The 22,453-nt window shown below is 57.6% G+C and overlaps 1 protein-coding gene across 1 annotated transcript in view; it reads left to right on the forward strand.

Moving 5' to 3' along the window:
* Nucleotides 1–21,092, forward strand: part of LOC111185130 (lipase maturation factor 1) — a 47,382-nt gene extending 26,290 nt beyond the window's left edge. The window contains exons 3-9 of the mRNA XM_022594413.2: nt 3,152–3,217; nt 6,011–6,178; nt 18,795–18,978; nt 19,298–19,451; nt 19,603–19,786; nt 20,441–20,553; nt 20,871–21,092. Of these exons, the coding sequence (XP_022450121.2) occupies nt 3,152–3,217; nt 6,011–6,178; nt 18,795–18,978; nt 19,298–19,451; nt 19,603–19,786; nt 20,441–20,553; nt 20,871–21,045 (1,044 nt within the window). The 3' untranslated portion in view covers nt 21,046–21,092. The remainder of the gene's footprint in view (nt 1–3,151; nt 3,218–6,010; nt 6,179–18,794; nt 18,979–19,297; nt 19,452–19,602; nt 19,787–20,440; nt 20,554–20,870) is intronic.
* Nucleotides 21,093–22,453: the final 1,361 nt, after the last annotated feature.

Here is a 22,453-nt window from a genome sequence, read left to right on the forward strand (position 1 = left end):
CCAGGGAGGGAACAGCCCCTCTTCCCGTACCTACAAACCCAGGTTGATGATGCTTCTCCTTTGTGGGAAAGGAGCAGGTGTAGGACTGATCAGCCGTGTCTGCAGATGGAGAAAAGGATTTCCAGAGAGAGAGACTCTGACGGTGAGAGAACGGGGTGCAGTGTACGTGCAAAATGGGGGCACTGCCGAGGGAGCTCTCGGTGCTGGCTCGGACCCGAGGGCTGTCTCCCCTCCCCCGGCTGCAGGCCTGGGAGCCCCCCACCCAGTTAGGTGTGATGGGACTTGTGCAGCGTCACAGAAATTGATGTTCTTTCTGTGGCAAAAGGCCTTGCTTTTTCCCATTTCCAAATGGGAGATTTTAAGGAGCATGTTCTTGGACCCGTGAGCTTTAGAGAGAAGCCCCTGTGCATCCCCCGGGCACCTGCCCCCACCCGCTGCCCATAAGGCCTGAGGTCTCCTCGGTCGCCCCAGAATATTCTAGCATCCTGGCACTCACCCTTTCCCCAGGGAGAGCAGAGGTTGTATGGACAGCTGGAGGTCACTCGGTGTGTTACTGGTCTGTCTGTGCCATTTTTTTGGAATTAATTTTGGGCTGAAAAAGGCTCAAAGAAGGCTTTGTTCCTTTGACACTTACTCTGGAAGAAAAAAAAATCCGTGGAAAATCTGACATCTGCATTGTAGAGAGAAATCAATAGATGGGGAGGAATATAATTATCCTCCACTCCCAAAAGAATGTTTCAGATTTTTAAGTGTCTCATACCAGCTTAGAATTTGAATGACATTTTAATTATTTTGTTTTTTTTCTTCTTTGCCTGGTTTGAATCTCCAAAGAGTGCCTCTTGGATTCCAAGGGATGTAGGGAGCAGAGCCTGCACTCACGGGGAGTGAAGTGTGACAGTGGCTGTTTTCCTGCCGAAAGAGCAGGCACGTTGCCACAGAAACCAGCGGTTCATCCGCGCCGGCAGGACACGATAGGCTTTCTGAAGTGCTGTTTCTGTACAGATGCGACCGTGTATGGCAGAGTTCACACTGGAAGTTGTCTCCGGCTCTTCTGTGATCTAAGCAAACCCAGTTTCCGAGACTTGACTAACCGCTTCTCAAAGTGACTAGTTCTGTGAGTCTATAGACAGAGCAGGCGGGTCCTCGGAGCGCGGCTCCACGTCCGCTACACAAGCTCCCCTGACATGGGATCGGCCCCACTGCAGGGCGCCAGGCCCCAGAGAGGTGGGTGCGGAACAGCCACTGGGTGTGAACGGCACCCAGGACAGCTGAGTATCGAGGCCTCTGTGGGACATATTTGTAAACTCTCTGCTGGGCCGCACAGCTAGCTCATGCCTGGCCCATGTGCTCGGCCAGGACACGGTCACTCAGTCTCACTGTGGAAGCTGCCAGCATGGCCGCCACGTGGGCTCTAGCTTCCCTGTTGTTTCTTGTCCCTGCTCCTTTGGGTGTCGCTGCGTCTGTGCCACCCACAGGGGCCCAGGCCAGGTGTCAGCTGCCCCCTCGGCCCATCCTGTGGGCTCCATGGTCCAGGCAAGTCCAGGGTGGGCAGTCTTACACCCTGGGCAGCCATCCTGCCTTGCTGTCAGCGTGGCCGTCAGAGGACCTGTCGACTCACACTGTCCTGCCCCCGGCTTAGAGCCCTCAACTGCCCCAAAGTTCTTTCCCTATGGGAAGGTCAGTTTTATGTGCGAGTCTGGCTGGGCTGCCACCCCAGGTATTCAACCAAACCCCAGTTCGACGTGGCTGCCAGGCTGTTTTGCAGACGTGATTGAAGTCCACGGTGGGTTGGCTCCAGTGAGGAAGGGTGCCCGGGACAGGCTGGGCAGGTGCGAGGATGGGCTGAGGAGACTCGCCCCCGAGCAGCTGCAGCTGCAGAGACCGCCAGCCAAGAGAACCAGGCCGCCATCCAGGCTGCTTTCTTGGCGACACAGTTTCTCACCTTCCAGACCAGCTGTCATGTGAGACAGACGTTAGGGCTGAACCTGTGCATCCAGCAACAGCTTTACTCCCGTTGGTGAGCAGTTTGCTTCTGACTGTGAAGGGATCGCGTGGAGCTGTGATTCCCAAGGGCAAGTGAACGGGGGAGTGCGGCAGGCAGTGAGCTGACTGTCCTCCTGGCCACTGTGGACCGGCCATGCTGGCCGCTGCCCGGCAGGGAGACTGGCAGGGCTGCAGACAAGCCCGCCCACAGGCTTCACAGCAGAGGCCCTCTCTCCACAGCCACTGTCCCGGTGGACTGGGCAGCACAGGAGTTCCCTGGAGCCCCTCCCGAGCCTGAGCACCGGGGTCTCCCACGTGCTGTGGCCTGAGCACAGGGTCTCCTGCATGCTGTGGCCTGAGTACCGGGTTCTCCCTTGTACTGTGGCCTACGCACAGTGTCTCCTGCATGCTGTGGTGGGTGGATATTCTCACCGAGGCCACCAGAGCTCCTGAATCGTCATCACCTTAGCAGTTGGGACATCGTCCCTCCCACGTCTTCCTTGGCGTCTAAGTCAGGTTATGCTCATATGCTTTGCGAATTTGCCCTTTTCTAAAGCCTCACAGGTGCATTACTATGGTGATGCTCAGAGTCTAAAAACTGGGTTTTAAAGAAACACAGGAGGAACTGATTTTATAAAAAGGAAAGAGTGGGATTTCCCTGGTGGCGCAGTGATTAAGAATCCGCCTGCCAATGCAGGGGGACACGGGTTCGAGCCCTGGTCCAGGAAGATCCCACATGCCACAGAGCAACTAAGCCCGTGCACCACAGCTACTGAGCCTGCGCTCTAGAGCCCGCAAGCCACAGCTACTGAGCCCACATGCCACAACTACTGAAGCCCACGCACCTAGAGCCTGTTCTCCGCAACAAGAAAAGCCGCTACAATGAGAAGCCCGCGCACCACAATGAAGAGTAGCCCCTGCTCGCCACAACTAGAGAAAGCCCGCTCGCAGCAACAAAGGCCCAACACAGCCAAAAATAAATAATTTATTTTTAAAGCGTTTCTTTTTCCCTGTGTTTGCTACTTTTAGTCCTCAGAAGCCCTAAACATGTCTTTCCTGGACTTTGTTCAGATTTTCCCTTTCATGTCGCTTCAGGCATCACATGAGGTCCGTCACTCCCGCAGGTCCATCCGGAGGTGGCTCACATTCCTCTCTGTTTCCTCGGCAGGGCCTGATCAAGATCCGGGGGGACCAGTGCTGGCGGGACCTCACCTGCATGGACTTCCACTACGAGGTGAGTGGCGCGGCTGTGCGGCGATGTGGGGGCACAGGTGCAGGCTGGGATCGTTTCCCTGTGAATCACCCCGAGGGTGTTTGGCGGCGTGGTGTCAGCTCATCCACATTTGCCCCGCGTGCCTGTCACTACCTGTTTTCCTCACGTGGGGCCCTGCGTTCCTGCTGGGTCTGGGGCGCCACCTGTCAAGCAGGATGTCTTCCTTGTTTCCTTCCCCGGGGCAGCGGGCAGCAGTCTCCTCCCTCCTGGGATCCCACTTGGGCTCCTGGAGAGGCCCCGCGGGAAGGAGGGCCCCTTGCAGACACTTCTCTCCTGCCTGTGTCCTGAACCCACCGGGAGCCGGAGCGAGGAGGCCAACGCTGCACCCTGACAACTGCCTCAGCCGCCCCGTCAATCAGCACCAGGGAGCCCTGCCCCTTGCCTGCCTCATCCACTTGCCTGGGTCGGCCACTTCTGGGTCAAGGGTGGAGGTCTGGGGACTCAGCCCAGCAGAAATCCCAGGAGGGACAAAACAAGGGCCAAAGGTCTCATGGGCAGGAGACCCCACCCATCCCTGGCCACTGGGGTCCCAACCCACTGGTGCCTGGCTCTCCTGCCTGGGCGTCTCCAGGACTGGGGGTCGGTGGGGGGGCAGGGGGACGAACAGGAGAGCCTTCAGGAGTGCTTCAGCTCTGAGCCTGCGTTCCCTGCTGGCTGCCAGCCAGGCCCTCTCAGCCCCAGGGGAGCGAAGAATGTCCCCCGGTGGGTGGGGAACCTCAGCTGGTCTGTGAAGGGGTGGGAACAGAGAAGGAAGGTCTAGCTGGCTCGCCTCCCACCTGGAACGGCTGGTGGGCATGCAGTGGATGCAGTGGGCACACATCCCGCCTGCCTCTGGGGAGCGGGCAGTGCAGGGGATCCCAGGCTCCCCTTTCCCTCTGTCTGGTGGGTGTAACCTGTGTTGATGAGAGGCAACGTCGGGGGCGGGCGGGGGTGGCTCCCCTTGAGGCCTCGCTCCCCCCAGCTGCCTGTGGCTGTGGGTAACGTGGGGCCTTCAGTCCTGAAGAGCGTGCAGGGTCACATGTCCCTCTGCTGCCCGAGGCTGGGCCGCCTCCTGAGCTGGGTCCTGAGATGTGGCAGAGGGGCTGCTCCTGTGCTCAGTCACTGTTCCCAGTGCTGCCCACGGTGTGGCCCGTCCACAGCACGCACCTGTCCAGGGGCCACGGCGCCTTCTGGCAGCCTCGCTGTCACGTGCACACATCCACATACACTCGCATACACATGCGTGTACACACCGTATCCAGGAAACGCTCTGTTGTTTAAAAAAGCTGAAACATTTGGAACTGATTTGATGCTGCCTTTTTGTGTTGTTAGTGAAATTGCTGCTAACCACCAGAATATCTCCAGTTTTAGGACCATGGTGGTTTCATTCCACTCAGGCGTTAACCGTCATGTGGTGAATCTGGCGTCAGGAAACGCAGGCCTTTGAGCAGAAAGGGCCCCAACAGTTCTGCTCCCCCAACCCCATGTCTCCCCAGGGTCCTGCCCACACTGAGCCCCCCACCCCCCAGCCCTGCACACCCTTCCCCAAAGGGGCTGCCTCTCTGTGTCTGATCCGCCCTCCACGTTTACAAGGTGGGAACCTCTGCAGCCAAGACAGAGTGAGAAAACAGTTAAACGCAGTTTTATGAGCCAGGCCAGCAGGGATGCGGGGCAGGGAGACAGCAATGCCCAGACCGGGTTTCTAACACCCGTCTCCACCTAGAGGGACCAGGCTCCTGGAGAAGCGGCTGCCCCCAGGCTGGAGCAGGAAGGGGCTCAGGTGACCCTGAGCATCTTTAGAGCCGGATAACAGGGAGACGCTCAGGGTGGTTACAGCCCAGCGAGTACGACAGCCCACGTGTCCACACCTACGTGGGTGCGAGTGGAAAGGAGCGACCCTGTCCTCACAGCAGACGCGGCGCCCTTCACGGACTCACTCTCCACAGACGGCAGAGGCACAGTTAGCCTTATGGTGGGTGCTGCGGGTCCACCGGGTCTGGGGCTGCCGCGCCCTGGTGTCCCACCCCAGCCAGCTCAGCATGGAGGGCCACCCGCACACAGTACCCATCACCGATGCTGGATGTCCACACCGGGGCCACCCCAACCCCACACAGTGTCAGCACAGCTGGCCTTTTGAGCATGGACGGCCACATGAGCGGGGAGGACAGGGCCTGTGGTTGGAGGCGCAGGGCCCATCAGCTGGGCCCTAGGCGGCCAGCACCACGGCTGAGTCAACACGTGGGCCTCGGGGACCTGCTGTGCCCTCCCACCCCGCACACGTGTGGAGGCTGTTCCCAGGAACACACACGTGGGGCCAGGACCCGCTCCCCCAGCCTCCACTGTCCTCCAAGAGGAAATCCACCATGTGTGAGCGTCCCACGGTCCTGCCTCTGCACCTGTGCCCTGTCCCCTCGCGGGGGGCTTGCCGGTGCCCATGCTGCTCAGGGCTCTGACCACAGACTCTTCCCCAGCATCTGAGGTCCTGCGTTACCAGGGCCCTCAGGGTCCCCTTGAAGGGGTCAGTGTCAGAATTACAGGAAGCCAGGCGAATAGAGAAGGTCGGGACCCACGGCCCCCCACCATTCCCCATTCTGGTGACGTGTGAGCTGCTGGAGGGTGGGCCACGCCGCTGGTCTTCCCCGCACCTCTCCCGGCCAGGGCGGCCCCATGCACCCCCCTTCCCCAAAAGGCCACCAGCGGGCACCACAGAGCAGGGCCAGGGAGGGCAGGTCCCCACCTCCAGGCGCAGCTCATGGGCCTCCTTTCATCCCACAGACGCAGCCGGTGCCCAACCCCGTGGCCTACTTCTTGCACCACTCCCCATGGTGGTTCCACCGCTTCGAGACCCTCAGCAACCACTTCCTGGAGCTCGTGGTGCCCTTCTTCGTCTTCCTCGGACGGCAGATGTGCATCCTCCATGGGGCCCTACAGATCCTGTTCCAGGTGAGCAGCCGCTTGTCAGTTCCCAAGGAAAACCTGAAATGTTCACGTCCTGTTCACCTCGTTTATGGAGGTTTGACCTACAGCGTATTCGTTGCTCTGCTAGTTTTGCCTCCATCTTTCTGTTCCTCGGTTTCCGGGGGCCCGTGTGCTGTGCCACCCCAGATGATGGGTGCGGCAGCAGCAGGAGTGGGGCATCCCACACCTGGGGGAGCCACCTGTGGCTTGCTTGGTTGGTTGTTTATTGTGGCCATATCTACCAAGTTCTCTTGTTTCTTCTTTACTAGGAAGTTCTATGGGTTTTGTTTGGGGTATTTTTAGTCATGAATGGGTGTTGAAGTTTAGCAAATGGTTTTTTCTCCACCAGTTGTGAGAAGATCACTTTTTTGCCCTTAATTTGTTAGCGTGAATTACATTACCACTGCTAAAATGGAACCAATTTTACCTTGCTAGGATAAATCAACTCAGTCGTGCTGTGTATATTGTAACATGTTAATGGGTGTAATTTGGTACCATTTCGTTTGGGTTTTTCGTGTTGTCAGTGAGTGAAGTTTGTGGTTTTCCATCCATACTGGCCCTTGTCTGATTCTGCTCCAGGTTTTACTCTCACCCTCGTAGACAAGACAGAGTTGGTTCTCCTACATCACTGCCTGGCCCAGGGGGAGGGGGGGTGGTCTTTGTGGCCACTGACAACCCTTTTGTGGCTGCCAGACAGGCAGGGTCTCTGTTTTTTTCTGGAGGCAGTTGTGTTTTGTTTTGTTTAATATTTATTTATTTGTTTATTTTGGCTGTACCAGGTCTTAGTTGCAGCATGCGGGATCTTTTAGTTGTGGCATGCAGGCTTCTAAGTCGTGGCATGCGGACTTCTTAGTTGTGGCTTGCGGACTCTTAGTTGTGGCATGCGGACTCTTAATTGTGGCACGCGGACTTCTTAGTTGCGGCTTGCAGACTCTTAGTTGCGGCTTGTGGACTCTTAGTTGTGGCTTGCGGACTTAGTTGCGGCATGCATGCAGGATCTAGTTCCCCGACCAGGGATCGAACCTGGGCCCCATGCACTGGGAGTGCAGAGTCTTACCCACTGGACCACCAGAGAAGTCCCTGGAGGCAATTTTAATGGCAGACATTTTCCTGGGAATTTGTCCATTTCATCAGTTTTCAAATGTGTTGGCCAAGGATCAAGTCATAGTAATCTCCTGTTTTGCAGAGTCTGGATTTGTGTCCTGTTCTTCGGTGTTGCCTCTGTGACAGCACGGAGCAGGATTCTTTTTCCAAAGAGGCTCATGCTCTTTAAGTATCACGTATCTCAGCTGGTACATTTGCATTTTATTTCCACATCTTTGTGTATTCTTTTTGCCCTTTTTAAAAAGCTTTCTTTTGAGGTTTTTCTCGTTCCATTATTCCCCCTTTCCTAATTAGCAAGTTATACACTCTGTTTCTTTCAGGCAAGTACACAGTTAACTAACTGAAAGTCTAAATTTAATCCCCGTCCTTGCCGCCCCTATGGCCCTGTGGCCTCGAAATGCTTTGATTGTCTCCCCCTACCTGCTCACCTGCTTTTTTTCTTTTGCGGTACGCGGGCCTCTCACTGTTGTGGCCTCTCCCGTTGCGGAGCACAGGCTCTGGACGCGCAGGCTCAGCGGCCATGGCTCACGGGCCCAGCCGCTCCATGGCATGTGGGATCTTCCTGGACCGGGGCACGAACCCGTGTCTCCTGCAACGGCAGGCGGACTCTCAACCACTGCGCCACCAGGGAAGCCCTGCTCACCTGCTTTTGCTGCCAGTATTTTAAGTTGTATTTTGTTTTGTTTTTAATTAATAGACTTTTAAAGAACAATTTTAGATTCACAGAAAAACTGAGCAGAGAGAGTATAGAGTTCCCATATCCACCCACCCCCACAGTTTCCCCATCAGGAACATCTTGCATTAGTTAGTGTGATACATATTACAACTAAGGAACCAATATTGATACTTTATTGTTAACTAAAGTCCACAGCTTACACTGGGGTTCACTCTTGGTGTTGTGCATTCTATGGGTTTGGACAAATGTAAAATGACATGTATCCATCATAATATCATACAGACTCATTTCACTACTCTAAAAATCCTCTGTGCTCCCTGGATTCATCCTTTTCCCGCCCCTAACCCCTGGCAACCACTGATCCTTTCACTGTCTCCATAGTTTTGCCTTTTCCAGAACGTCATATAGTTGGAATCATCCAGGATATAGCCTTTTCAGACTGGCTTTTTTCCTTAGTAATATGCATTTGAGGTTCCTCGTGTCGTTCCGTGGGTTGAGAGCGCGTTTTTTATTGCTGAATGATATTCCACTGTCTGGATGCACCACAGTTTATCCGTAAACTATCCGGACTTGGCTGGAGGGCAAAATCCTGGCTGGTGGGTGACCCTTGCTCCCAACAGTCTCCAGTGAGGGACACCCCCAGGAGGCCAGGAGTGCTCTGCACTGTCCCTTCCCTGTGCATACTTCAGCCCAGTGGCTCCATCATCCTGAGCTGCAGGAGGAGGCTCCAAAACAGAGGCTCAAGCATCCTTGTGAGTGTCCACCAGCATGGACACTGCCTCATGCTGGACCTTCCTCCGTTGTCAAAGGATGCCCAGCCATAGGCTCCCACCTTGCTCTGCTGATGGAGAACATGGGTCCAGTCCCCAAGGCAACTTGGAGGACCTGCCTGGCACACAGTCTCAGCAGGAATCTGGGTCTGCTTCGGCTGTGTGGTCACCACGGTGACCAAGAATCACTCTCAAGGCTGCAGTGTGTTAATTAGTTGCTGCTTCAGCCACTTTTACAAGCCTGGGACCACTGGGACCCTTTCAGGGCTGTAAACTCTACTGAGCCTATAGGGACCCTCCAGACATCCCTCAGGCTGTACTGACCACCTACCACTTTCTGTCCAAATAATCTGAAGCCCACCTTTGGCAAGCAGTGAAGAAAAGCAAATTGTCATATCACTTAAAAAACACATTTGAAGGAAGTTTGATTTACTAGTGCAGGTGAAAGGGTTCAGCTACTTGAAAAGAGGATTTGGGAAGATACTTACATTGACCTTTGACCCAGCAGCGTCGAAATGTTCTTGTTTATTCACTTGGCATGAGTCTTGTGGTGCTTCAGGATGAGGACCCGCTAACTGGACCCAGCCCAGCTGAGTCTGTGTCCCAGCCTGGGGCACCAGCGCCTCCGCCATGGGGGACTGTGCAGACCGGGGGCGGGTGGGGGGGACTCAGGTATAGACGGCTCCCAGCAGCTCAGGCCACATGACTGAGTCTCCACCTGATTCTGGGTCTGGTGCCCGGGTGGACAGCGGTGGCACAGGGACACTGGGCGGGGTATGGCCAGAACAGGACCTTGAAAGGCCTTGCTGCCAACCTGCAGCCCTGGACGTTATTCCCAAAGGCAGGCCATGCACTCGCCTTCTGTCCCCCAAGGCCTTGGGAGCCTCAGTCCAGGTGTGTCCCGAGCATCATCCTCCCCCACCCACACCATGCCCAGGACAAGGTGGGACATGGCCCAGGGCTGTGGCTCTTCTCTGAGGCCTGGTCTGATGCCCCCCAGGGGCCGGGCCTCAGCTGTCCAGAGCAAAGAAGACAAATGGCCCCCTGGCCCAGCTGCACGTGTCCAGCCTCGCAGGCAGCGTGGGGTGTGCAGGGCAGTCTCATGGGGGCGCATGGCCCTCTGCAGGCCACAGCGCTGGCCACCCCTGGACTTGAACGTTGCTCCCGTCTCCGCGCCCGCGATCCCGAGGGTCCCTGGTTCTGTTTGTTTCCGTTCGTTCCCCGGGAGAGGGTTGAGGATGTGAGCACACACGCACCTCCTCCCACGCTCAGTTTGCACAGCTGTTCCGGAAGGTTCTGCAAGGCCTCCAGAGACAGCCTGTTGTCTACTTGGAGAGGCGCACCACCCCCGCCTCAGACCCCCACTCTAATGCCAAAGAGAGATGCTGGAGGGGCAGTGCTCGGCTTCCACTGTGGGCCAGGCTGGACCTCCCATCCTGGCGTGGAGCGGGCACTCACCAGGCTAGTGGCTCCTAGTCAGTGCAAAGACGCATCTCAGATCCCAGACTCTCCTCCCCAACCTCCCACCATGTCCTGCTCTTTCTAATCTCTGTAACGTCGGCCACAGACCAGGGGACATCACTGTGGGGACATCACTACGGCTTTGGGCGCAGAGAGCTGCCCCCACCGGCCCCTGAGTGACCCACCTGGAGCTGGGGTCACAGCATAACTGTCCCGGGGCTCCTGGCTGCAGAACATCATCTGCGAGCACACATGTCCTCTGCTAGGCCCTGGGACCCCAGAGCCCAACAGGGGAGTCCCAGACACCCGGCCCCTTCCTTCAGGGGCGTCTCCTGGGCCCGGGGTCCCACTTCCCAGCTCGTCTTCCCACCCGGCCCCCACCATGGGGTCACAGCCAGTGTGTGCCAGACAAGGGCACGAAGACGGCATTATGAATCCTCAGGCCTCCTGCTGCTTTATTAGAAACAGGGTTCCATCTCCAAAACTGCTCTGGTGAACCCTAGTCTCTGAGTCAGAGCCCCCTAGCTGGTCTCGGGGTGGAGTGACTGGGGAGGGGTGTCTTTGGGCCCCAATGGACCAGGGTGGTGGAGGGAAGCCGGGCATCACTCAGAGGTCATAAGGACCCCACGGCCACTTGGTGGCCTTTAGACAAAGGCTCCTGAGTTCTCACCGGGATAGAGAATCCTGTTGTACCAGAACATTCCGGGTCATGGCGTGTGGACCAGGCATCAGGGGCTTCAGCCCCATCCCAACGTGAGCTCTTCCTGCCACATGCAGGGGGTCAGGGCCGCTCGCGTGGCCGTGCCAGGAGGATGCGTCCTCAGCTCGAAAGTGGGGGAGCCCGAGCCAGGAGCTAGAGAACAGTGCCAAGGGCATCCTGGCTAGACGCTGACCCGCAGTGGGGGCAGCTCGTGAGCCTGGCCCTCCTGTAGCTGTTTGGAGAAATGATTTTCCCTGGGGCTGCTCCTGCACCTGAATCTGCAGCCAGGGCTGAAGGTCACTGGGGTCACTGGGCAGAAGGCTGAGGCCGCACCAGCACAGCCTCCTCAGGAAGCAGAACTCAAAGCCCCCCCCCCGCCCGCCAAAGTCACTGTGCCAAGTGGACAGCATTGCGCCCGACCTCAGAAGGTTGACTCAGGCTGTGCCGTGTCCTCGCTCACGTGGCCCCAGGGCTACAGGGTGATGGTCTCTCTCCGGTGCTCACACACGGGGGGGCGGGTGCTGCTTTTTCCAGTTTTCCTTTACAGAGGTGGGGACGCTGCCCTCTCAGGAAGGCACAGGTCTCTGAGCTGACTGCGCAGCCCTGACAGTGCTGAGCCGCTGGGCTCCTCCCCTGGGGCTCTTCCTCGGCCCCCAGTGGCCCCATCAGGTCTGCCGCCCCATTCGCTGTGGGTGGGTAGGCGGGATTGTGGTCCACCAGGGGTGGCCTGGGCATCTGTCCCTCCAGGAGGGCTTGGACTACAGCCAGCAAGACGACAGGGTCCCAAACCAATGCCAGGGGAAGCCTGTGCAGCATCACTGCTGTGGGAGCCACGCTGGCCGAGGCCTTGCACCCGCACCCCTGGGGTGTGGCCCTCACGGGTCCAGAGGCACCAAGAGTCCCCCCAATGGCACTCATTTTGAATGGAAAATAACTATGGTTTGGAACAGAAACAAGGGAAGGAAAGGACCCCCATGGGTCCCTGCTGGTCACATGTGGGGTCTTCCCTCCACGAGAGCGTGTGCCCAGCCACAACCACGCATTCTCACTCACTGTTAAATCTTTGCAGCCATCATTCCAACAATTGCAACCACGACGTGTGACTTTTCATTTAAACAGCTGGTTGTCTGTGTTTAACAATCGCCCACGGGCTTACAGTTTCCAGCCCCCTGCCCTCCTGTGTGTGCAACCCGGTCATTTTTCTTCTGCCTGAGGGATGTTTCATTTGGTTTTCTAACACTTCTTAGCAGAGGCTGCTGGTGGACGTCTTCCCTTCAGCTGTCCATGGTCTCTGCCCGCAGCGTCTCTGCTGGGGAGTCTGCGGGACCCTTAGCCCCACTCCTCTGTCTGCGACTTTTCCCCTCTGACTGCTTCTACGATTTTTCCCTTTTTCACAGTTTTTCAACAATTTGGTTTGATGTGCCTTAGGTGTGGCTTTCTTTGAGTTTATCCTCTTTGAGATTTCTTAGGCTTCTGTGACCTGTGCGTTTATAGTTCTCTTCAATGAGAATTTTCTTCATGTTGTGTCTGCCCCCTTCCCTTCCTGGGGCTTAAATCACACGTCTGTCAGGCCAGTGGGTGCTGTCCCCTAGGCCCTGAGGGGCTGCGCAGGCTCTGCTCAGCTTTGCTTCTCCTTGTGCTTCACTTTGCAAAGTTCCTGTTGTTCTGGGCTCATATTCACTGACTTTTTCCTTTACAGTGTCAGTAAATTATCTGTTTTGTATTCAGTAAGTCCCCTACATACGAACAAGTTCCGTTTTAGGAGCACGTTCATAAGTCCAATTTGTAAGTAAGTCCAACAAAGTTAGCCTAGGTACCCAACTACCACAATCGGCTATATAGTACTGTACTCTAATAGGTTTATAATACTTTCCACACAAATAATACTTAAAAAACAAACACAAAAAATAAAACTATTTTAATCTTACAGTACCTTGAAAAGTACAGTAGTCCAGTACAACAGCTGGCACATAGGGGCTGGCATCGAGTGAACAGGCAAGAAGAGTTACTGACTGGAGGAGGGAGAGGGGGTGGGAGATGGTAGAGCTGAAGGATCATCAGCAATAGGAGACGAGGGCAAGCTGCAGTTTCGCTCTCGCCTGACGTTGATGGCACAGGTTCTGGTTCCTGGCTGGATTCAATTCTATCTACCCTCTTGAAAAAACGATCCAGTGATGTCTGGGTAGTAGCTCTTTTTTTCTCATCATAGATGACATGGTAGCACTGGATTGCATTCTGAACGGCTGCTGCAACCTTCATATACCATTCTACATTCAGGTCCTGTGCCTCAAAAACTAACAGTGCCTCCTCAAATAAAGAAAATCCCCTTGCCATTTTCTGCATCGTCCGTGAATCTCTTCGGTTCTTCAGTTACTTCTTCTTCCTCTTGTCTCTCTTCATCCTTTCTTGGCGCTTGGTGCTTCTTAGCAGTACCAGCTACATCAACACTTTTACGCTTGCTTCCAGACATCCTGGGCTTGAAATAAAGCTACTGTAATACTGTACTCTCTACAGCACTGTACAGTACACAGAAGCACACCACCTGTAGAGGATGCACGCACATGACAGTGTATGCCAGACACGTGAACTAACTTATGTGATTGGACTTGTGAATACATGTTCACATCTTTGAAAGTTCACAACTTGAACGTTCATATGTAGGGGACTGACTGTATTACCTTTTTTTTTTTTTTTTTAGCTGCGTTGGGTCTTCGTTGCTGCACGCGGGCTTTCTCTAGTTACAGTGAGCAGGGGCCATTCTTTGTTGCGGTGCACGGGCTTCTCATTGCAGTGGCTTCTCGTTGCGAAGCATGGGCTCTACAGGCACGGGCTTCAGTAGTTGCAGCACATGGGCTCAGTAGTTGAGGCATATGAGCCCTAGAGTGCGCAGGCTTCAGTAGTTGTGGCTCTTGGGCTCTAGAGTGCAGGCTCAGTAGTTGTGGCGCACAGACTTAGTTGCTCCATGGCATGTGGGATCTTCCCAGACCCTGGATCGAACCTGTATCCCAGGCATTGGCAGGTGGATTCTTAACCACTGCACCACCAGGGAAGTCCCTGTATTACCTTTTAAACTCTCAAATTATCATCTGGTTATTCTTTGGCATTTTCATATTTCTCTTATGACTATGTTTTCTTTTAAACCCCTTAATTTTTGTTTTTGTTTTTGTTTTGCGGTATGCGGGCCTCTCACTGTTGTGGCCTCTCCCGTTGCGGAGCACAGGCTCCAGACGCGCAGGCTCAGCAGCCATGGCTCACGGGCCCAGCCGCTCCGCGGCATGTGGGATCTTCCCGGACCGGGGCACGAACCCGTGTCTCCTGCATCGGCAGGCGGACTCTCAACCACTGCGCCACCAGGGAAGCCCTAAACCCCTTAATTTTTGACAGTAGCTGTTTTCACATTCTTATCTACTGGCTTCAGGCCATCTCTGGTTTCTGACTCTGCTCCCAGCCTGTTTTGTCTCTGCTAGTGCCTTGCAGGCTACTAACTACCAACTTGGAGTCTGTTAACTTTTGATTGGGTGCTGGACACTGGTGTTGATTCTCTCCTGACAGCAGCTAATTGACTTGCAAATCAGTTTCAGAGCCTCCTGGGCAAGTCTGAATGTGCCTTCCCTGTAGGGCCAGCCTAGTTCCGCAGGACAGGGCCTCGGCCTGGCTCTCCACGTCTCTCCACACGGGTTCGCAGGACTGGAAGGTCCTCTAGACCCACATGAGCTCAGCGATGGCAATAGCCTTGGTCGTGTGCTTTCCTTGTCCTCACGGAGTCTCCACCCTGCGAGCTCAGCAGCCGCGGGGACCCAGGCAGGACCCACAGCTCCTGGCTGCTGCGTCCATGTGGCATGTGGCAAGCCAGCCCCTCGAGCTCCCCCGGCTTCAGGCTCTGCCCCCTGCCCTGCCCTCCCTCAGTGCCCAGGCCTGCATCTCAGACAGTCGCTTTGAGGGTCCAGCACCGCTACCTCCCTTTTGGCCTGAAGCAGGAGTCGCTGGTGGAGTTTTAGCCTTGAAGTCAACATGAGGCCACTGAGCGATGAGGCAGGACGGACGTGGACCTGGGTTCCAAGGGGTAGCCCTGCTTCTCCAGGGTAAAGGAGGCGGCCGTGGGGGCAGCTTGGGCCTTGGGAAACTCAGCTCAGTGGAGCAAGAGGAAGTGCACGCCTGGGAGGGGGAGACGCAGGAGGAAATGGACGGCTGGCAGGTTGTCCTTGGGCCTTGTCCTCAATCAGGGCAGTGGGTCCTAGCGTGACACCGGGCCTTGTGCTCAGCTCTCAGTTGGGGCCAGGCCCAGCAGCTGCATTCTGGTCGTCCTTTATGTTCCCACTGCTGCCCGCCTACTTCTCTTGTTCATGGAGGTGAGTGGTGACTACTTCAAGGGTCCCACCTCCTTGGGCCACCTTCCTCACTTTTCTTTCCTTTTCTTCTCATTGTTTATATTTTTCAGTCTAAATGCTTATACTGTTTTACTTATGATTCATCCTTGGAAACGAGAAATGGCCAGAACATGTGTGGGCCCAGGTCCTGCTCCGGTAACTGGTCCTGCACCCCTCATCCCCCGAGGCCCAGGCCTCCTTCCGCCTCGAGAGTGCCGAGTCTATTTTTACATCATTCTCATCCGGGAAAGTCAATTGTGTAGCCGTTGACTCTGCTGAATCTGTAGTTTCCCTCAAAGGTTCTCCCATTTCTGCACCACATTCTGGAAGGATTTCTCAAATCAATCTTCTAAATCACTAATTCAGACTTCAGCATCATTCATTCTGCTTTTCACCTGTTAGGGTTTTAACGTTGTGCGTGTTACACATGAGGGTGTAGACGAATAGATGCCGTTTACTGATCGCGGTCCTTCAAATTAGCAGTCTTGTCTGGGTTTCTCTGGACGCCTCTGGGGTCTCGGGAGCCCCGAGTGGCCACAAAGCGAGGCTGTGCCTCAGCGAGGGTGTAGGCTGCACCAGCTACACCTGGAGAGGTTGGTGAGTAGGCCGTCTGGGGTGAACTCGGGCAGGTAGGCCCCCCAGGAAGCCCGCGGCTGCCCTGCTTTGCAGCGTTATGGTGGCCATGTTTCCCAGCAGTTTGAGTGTCAGTGGAGAGGTGGGTGCTGATGGCTTGGGCTGGTGGCTGCAGAGGACACAGCTGCCCATCAGTTGCCTGCCAGGTTTGAGTGTGGACCAGCCCTGAGGGGCGGTGTGATGGGCGAACAAGGCGGGCTGTTCCCCGCATGCCTTCCCAAGGGCCGTGGGACATAGGCAGGAGCCCCCAGGCCAGGTGCGGAGGTGTCTTCTAGCTGGAGGCTGCCATGCGCCGGGTGCTTCTCCCAGCTTTGGCCGCCGTCTCATCCGAGAATTAGGCAGTAGAGGGCTCGTCACCCATGTGGCCCCGACAGCTGCACCAGGATGGCAGGCCCTCGGGGAAGCGGCCTGTTCTCACCCTTGATCACCACTCCTGGTGGCCTTAGCTGCACAGCTGAGCCATGGAGAAAAGGGGACCCCCATGCAGCTGACCATCCCACCCCAAAGCAAAACGCATTTGTTAGGAGGTGTCAGGAGGGGCACAGGGACCGTTCCCCTTAAGCCCCTTGCTGACGCAGTGGAGGAGCTAGTGGAGCATCTGAGGTCTTGCTGGTCTGGGAGATGAGAATTGAAGGTCGGGCCCCCCCAGTGCTGTCCACGGGGAAGCTGGGCCCAGGCCACGGGACCCCCGCTGTCCCCCGCAGTGGAAGAGGGCCTGGCGGCACCACAAACCCAGACTGTCGGGAGCCAGCAGTTTTCAGGAAACTCCAGGGCGAAGCCCAGTCGGCCCGAAGCAGCTCGAGACCAGAGGCCCAGGGACCCCGACGGGCCAGGCAGGGCTGCAGGAGAGACCACCAGCCCAGGGCGGGCACATTTTGGGCACAGGGCTTTGTTAACATCCTAGACAGTGAAGAATAAGAAATAATTAGTTTGGGCCTCAGAACCAGGAAAACTGGTTTTCCAAATTAATCCAGGAAGAGCTGTGAATCCACACCATCTCCTGCCACACACTGTAAGACCCTATCGTGATCCATAAAACTGACCTATTGAAAGCCTAGCTCTTCTCTCTCCAGACCCTTTTGAGGCCGGCATCTGTGACCTCACGTTCTCCCCAGTCACTAGGATCAAGACCCAGCTTTAATTACAAATCAGAAATTGAGGAGCTGGGTGTCAGCTGAGTCTCATCCGGCCGTGGGGCCCCTGGCCTGGGTCTTTGGTCTCACCTCCTTCCTCGATGCCCCCACGTGGCTCCGACCCGTCGGCTCCTGTGCAGGGAGGCCCGCAGGGCCCCAGCAGATGCGCGTGAGTGACCTGGACAGGGACATGGCCGTTCTGCTACTCAGGGGCTGTCTGCTCATTCAGGTCTTATTTTTTGCAGAAATGTGTCCATTTGGTTGGACAGTTGAAAATCTCCTTATTTCTCTTGTCACTGTGGCGACTGTACCATTTTCATTGTGGGTTTATTTGCTGGTGGTGCTGGTCCCCATTTCCTTCTACTTTGCTGACCTGTGGCTCCTAGTGTCTTGTTTCCCCTTTTCTGAGGCACGTGCTTGAGGCAGTTTGTCTCCCTTTAGACACGTCCGCCGTGGACCCGTGTGCTCTCACCTCCCAGCACCTAACACCCCGGTCATCCCAGAGGCCCTGGTCCCTCCCAAGTCTTACCCTCCCCGCTCCCCAGCCAGGGGCAGAGCCTGGGCCAGAGCAGAGCCGGCTGGTGTGAACCTTACATCACACCTTTCATAAAAAACTAATTCGAAATGGATCCGAGACCTAAACATAATAGCCAGACCTGTAAAACTTTTAGAAGATCTTTACATCTTTGAAGGAGGAAAAGATTTCTTAGATGCGACACAGAAAGCAGAATTGTAAAGTTTTTTTAAATTGATAACTTGGACTTCCTAAAAACGTAAACTTCGCCTCTTTGAAAACTGTGTAATGAAAAGGCCGCAGCTGGCCGTCATACATCTGACGGAGGACTGGCTCCGGGTTCTGCTAGGACTTCCAGCTTAGGGAGACATGGGGGTGTCCTGGGCTGCACCCCAGAAGCCCTCGGCTCTGCCTCTTGCCCTCCCCAGCCTCCAGCCTGCCCTCCCACTGTGGTCACCTGGAATCTCCTCACCCGCGTTTGTGCAGCCCACAGGAAGCTCTGCGTGCAGCTGGCACTGGGGTCCCTGGGGCTCCACAATCAGAGGCGTCTGCCTGGGGGGCTGCTCTGTTCCACCTTTGCTCTAGGAGAGCCTGGCACCTGGTAGGGAGGGTGGGATGTGAACCCTGCAGCCTCTCCTCCCCTCAACTGAAGACCACCCACTCCCTATTCCTGCCCGCATCCTTGACAACAGGGTCAAAATCAGGCAGGAAGGTGCCATTTTCAAGTCACTAAAACAACTTACAAGCCTGTCCTAAGCACCCCCCACCCCTGTGAGGGGCATGTACCACAGGTGCCGTGGCGCTGGTCCTGGCCCCGACACCTGGGTGGACCACTGAGCAGCCAGCTGGAGTCCTGGGGTACCCAGGGCCTGTTGATTAACAGTCACGGTGACAGTTGCCACAAACACAAACTTGTCACCTCCCAGTTGTGTAACTTCAGTGGCCTCCAAGCAGGGTCAGAGGCCGGAATCACAGTGTTGACAGGTGGGGTCCTCCCCAGAGGCACTGGGTAGCGTCCGCCTCTGAGATCATTTAGGATGTAGACATTGTGGGGTTGGTCTGAGGGAGGCGGGGCAAGTGGCCTGTCGGGGGGCTTGGGGCCTGGGCCTCCTGGGCATCTGGGGGTCAGCACAGGCTGCTGGGAAGGACGGGACCCCCAGCCCCCATGCCTCTGGTGTGGACTCCATGCATCACCATGGAGCACATGAAATGCAGTGGCTGGAGGGATCTCTCCCCCCCGCAGATGGTCCTCATCATCAGTGGGAATCTGAGCTTCCTGAACTGGCTGACCATCGTGCCCAGCCTCGCCTGCTTCGATGATGCCACTCTGGGCTTCCTGTTTCCCTCGGGGCCCGGCTGCCTCAAGGACCAAGTCCTGAGGATGCAGGAGGAGGAAGCTCGAGGGGCCAGGGCCCCACGGACACACGGTGGGTGACACCTGAAGGCGGATGTGGCTGGGCAGCCCGGGTGGTCTCGAGTTGATGGCACCCAGCCCTGTGCCCACACCAGTGCCCTGGGAGACAGGGCAGCATCTCCATGCCTGGACAGGGTCACTCCTGTCTGCTTGGTATGGACAGTGTGTCCTGGTCCTCAGGAAGGGAGGCCCAGTGACCTCAGCTGGGGGGCCTAAGAGGGAGCTGCTGTGGTGGGGGCAGCAGCACCTCCCTCGGCTTCTGTGGGCCCAAGGGGCCGAACAGAGGCCAGGCCTGGGGGCAGGAGCCCACCCACTATTCCCCCTCCCGGCAGGCAGCGTGGCACGGCACACAGTCAACCTGGCGCTGGGCGTCCTGGTCGCCTGGCTCAGCGTCCCTGTGGTCCTCAACTTGCTCAGCCCCCGGCAGGTCATGAACAGCTCCTTCAACCCTCTCCGGATCGTCAACACATATGGGGCCTTTGGCAGGTACCTCGGGGCCACCATGACCCCAGGGGGGAGACGTGAGGGTGAGGCCAGCCCCGACCTGCAGCCCCCCAGCCTTGCCCTGGTCTGCTCAGGTCAGGGGTTGGGGTCAGGGTGGGGAGGTGCAGCCCTGACTGGTCTCCCCCCCACCCAGCATAACCAAGGAACGCACGGAGGTCATCCTGCAGGGCACCGCCAGCCCCAATGCCAGCGCGCCAGACGCCAAGTGGGAGGACTACGAGTTCAAGTGCAAGCCCGGTGACCTGAAGCGGCGGCCATGCCTCATCTCCCCGTACCACCACCGCCTGGACTGGCTTATGTGGTTCGCTGCCTTCCAGGTGAGGCCCTCGGTGGGGAGGCCCCGCCGACACGGCGAGGCCCGGGAATCCTGTGCTGGGGCACAGCCCGTGGGGAACCTTCCCAGGCTCCTGGCACGGCCCTTGCACGAGGATCTGTGGGTGCCCAGGGCTGGGCCTCACAGCCGGCTTCTCAGAGCGCTTCCACCAGAGGGGCCGAGGCATGTGTGGCCAACGCTGGGGCAGCCAGTGTCCACAGAGGCTGCAGCACTGTTGCCATCCCTTCTTGCCCAGGAAGATAGCCTCCGGCGGGCTCGGTCACTTGCCCGAAATCCCTGGCCCGGCAGGTGACAAAGCTGACAGGTGAACTGGGAACAGCCCCGCTCCATCCAGGTCCCTGCGGACAGCACAGTGGCGGCGGCGCCCAGGAGAGCGAGCAGGACCGGGGGCCCTGCAAGAACAGGAAGGAGGTGGTCCCAAACCAAGGAACTGCAGCATAGGCCCCAGGGCAGCGCCCCCTCAAGAGAGGCTGGCCGCCAGCCACACTGGAATCAGGTGCCCCCAGGACAACAGACTGAAGGCCGGGTGACCGTCAAGAGGGAGGGGGTGGAAAGCACACATCCACGGGGCTCTCCAAGGGCCCGGTGGCAGTGCAGGCACCCAGCTATCTGCGCCCTGTCCTCTTCTCACCCCCAGACCTACGAGCACAACGAGTGGATCATCCACCTGGCAGGCAAGCTCCTGGCCAATGACGCCCAGGCCCTATCCCTGCTGGCCCTTAACCCCTTCGCAGGCAGGGCACCGCCCAGGTAAGATTCCCCTCCCAGACAGGAACACACACCCCACCCCACCCCCGCCAACTGCAGCTGCCTTTCAGGGCTTCTCCCCAAATGCAGGGGTCTGCTCCGGGGGCTGGGCCCACCTGCTGAAAGGATGCAGGGCTTGGCCCGATTGGCTCTGAGCACTCGGCCCTCCCGGTTCCAGAGCCCCGCCATCATCTGGTCAGGGGCCTGGTTGTGCCAGGGGCTCCTTGGGGCTCTCTGGCTTCCCCTGGGTGGCCTCTCCCTCTGAGGACTCCAGGCCTGTCTTGGGGGCGGAGGCTGACTGTGCTGCCCTTGCTCTGCAGGTGGGTCCGGGGAGAGCACTACAGGTACAAGTTCAGCCGCCCTGGGGGCACACACGCCGCTGAGGGCAAGTGGTGGATCCGGAAGAGGCTCGGCCCCTACTTCCCCCCGCTCAGCTTTCAGGACCTGAAGGGTTACTTCAGGTCACGGGAGTGGCCGTACCCCAAACCCGAATAGAGGTGGCCCAGGGCTTGTGCCCCAAGAAATAAAGTGGGAAGACCGCGGGCTGGCTGCTCTGAGTGGGGTCTCCACAAGGACATCCAGGGAAGCTGACCCGGAGAGGAGGGGCTGCCAGGGTCCTGGGTGGTCGTCTGTGCTTTCCTATCTCCCCACAGTCAGTCCCTGTGGTTCCCAAGTCTCTTCACTTTGGGTTCGTCAGAGGAATCCCCAGAAAGCCCCCAGCCCCGCTCCACCCAGATCGCGCCCCTTGTCACCAGGCACCCCCCCGCCCCAGACACCAGCATCCCGATGCTGCACCCAGCTCTGGTCTGTCCCAGGACCACCTGCCCATGCGGCCAAGAAGAAAGCCTGCCTCTCCTCTCTGCTCCCCCAAGCGGGTCCCCACCACGTCCAGGAGGGTCTTGCGCGAGGAAGTAGTCAGGGCTCCCTCTCAGAACCCACATGTGCCCACATATGCTCTTCTCCACAGTGACCAGCACCCGAAGGTGTGGACAGAGGGCCTCTGTCCTCCTTGGGTGGGCCACCCCCACCAGCCCTGAGTGAGGCGCCTCCTCCCCTCCTTTGTGACCACGTTGCCCAGTCTCACACCTGGAGCCTCCTGCTCCCTGACCTAGGGTGGGAGGACGGGACAGCAGGGTGGTCAGCCCCAGCCTGGGCGCCGGGGTCCCCAGGGCAGCGATTCTGAGGCCCAGTCACTGCAGGTTGAACTGGATTAATGGTGTGTTGCTTGGCAACCCTACTGGGCTGTGGCCCAGAACCTCTACAGCCTGATGTCAGCGGTGAGTGGACACCCACCTGCCCCCCACCATCCGGGGCGCCTGCCGCGCTGTGGAGGGAATGAGGTGGTTCAGGCTAGGGGGCCAGGCTGAGGTGGGCACAAGTGTGGATCTGTGTGGAGGCCTCCCGCCTGCCTGGGGGCCTGGCCGGCCCAGGTGCCAACAAGAGAGGCTGTGTTCCTGCTCGCAGGCAAACAGGCGCCCTGTGTCTGTCGCAGGACAGACAGGGCCTCAGACAAGGAGCCTGGAGCCAGCAAGTCTGCCTGCAGCAGCCGCGTAAAAGTACCACCAGCCTGCTGGAATGGGCAGCCCTCACCGGGGGGCTGTCCTTGGGACCCTGGCAATGGGTAGGAGCACCAGGGGTGCCCCTGTGGGGCCCGGGGTGGGTAGGGGGCCTGAGGAGATGCTGTGTCTTGGCTCGGGGTGGCCCTGCAGCCCCAGAACCACAGGTGGCCTCCCTGCCAGGAGCCATGGTGGGTGCCTGCTCTGCCAACCCTTCCCACCACACTCTGGGCTCGCAGCCACCCAGGGCTCAGGCAGGGGAGGCCCCCAGCACTCCTTGGTGTGGGCTCCTCTCTGAGCCTTGGTCCAGCTGTGCCCCCCAAGGCTCCTGGGACAGCCCCCCAGAC

This window comes from Delphinapterus leucas, chromosome 15 (genome assembly GCF_059928025.1).
Source record: "Delphinapterus leucas isolate spDelLeu-1000000601 "Yukka" chromosome 15, BTC_Dleu_Yukka2, whole genome shotgun sequence".
NCBI lineage: Eukaryota > Metazoa > Chordata > Mammalia > Artiodactyla > Monodontidae > Delphinapterus > Delphinapterus leucas.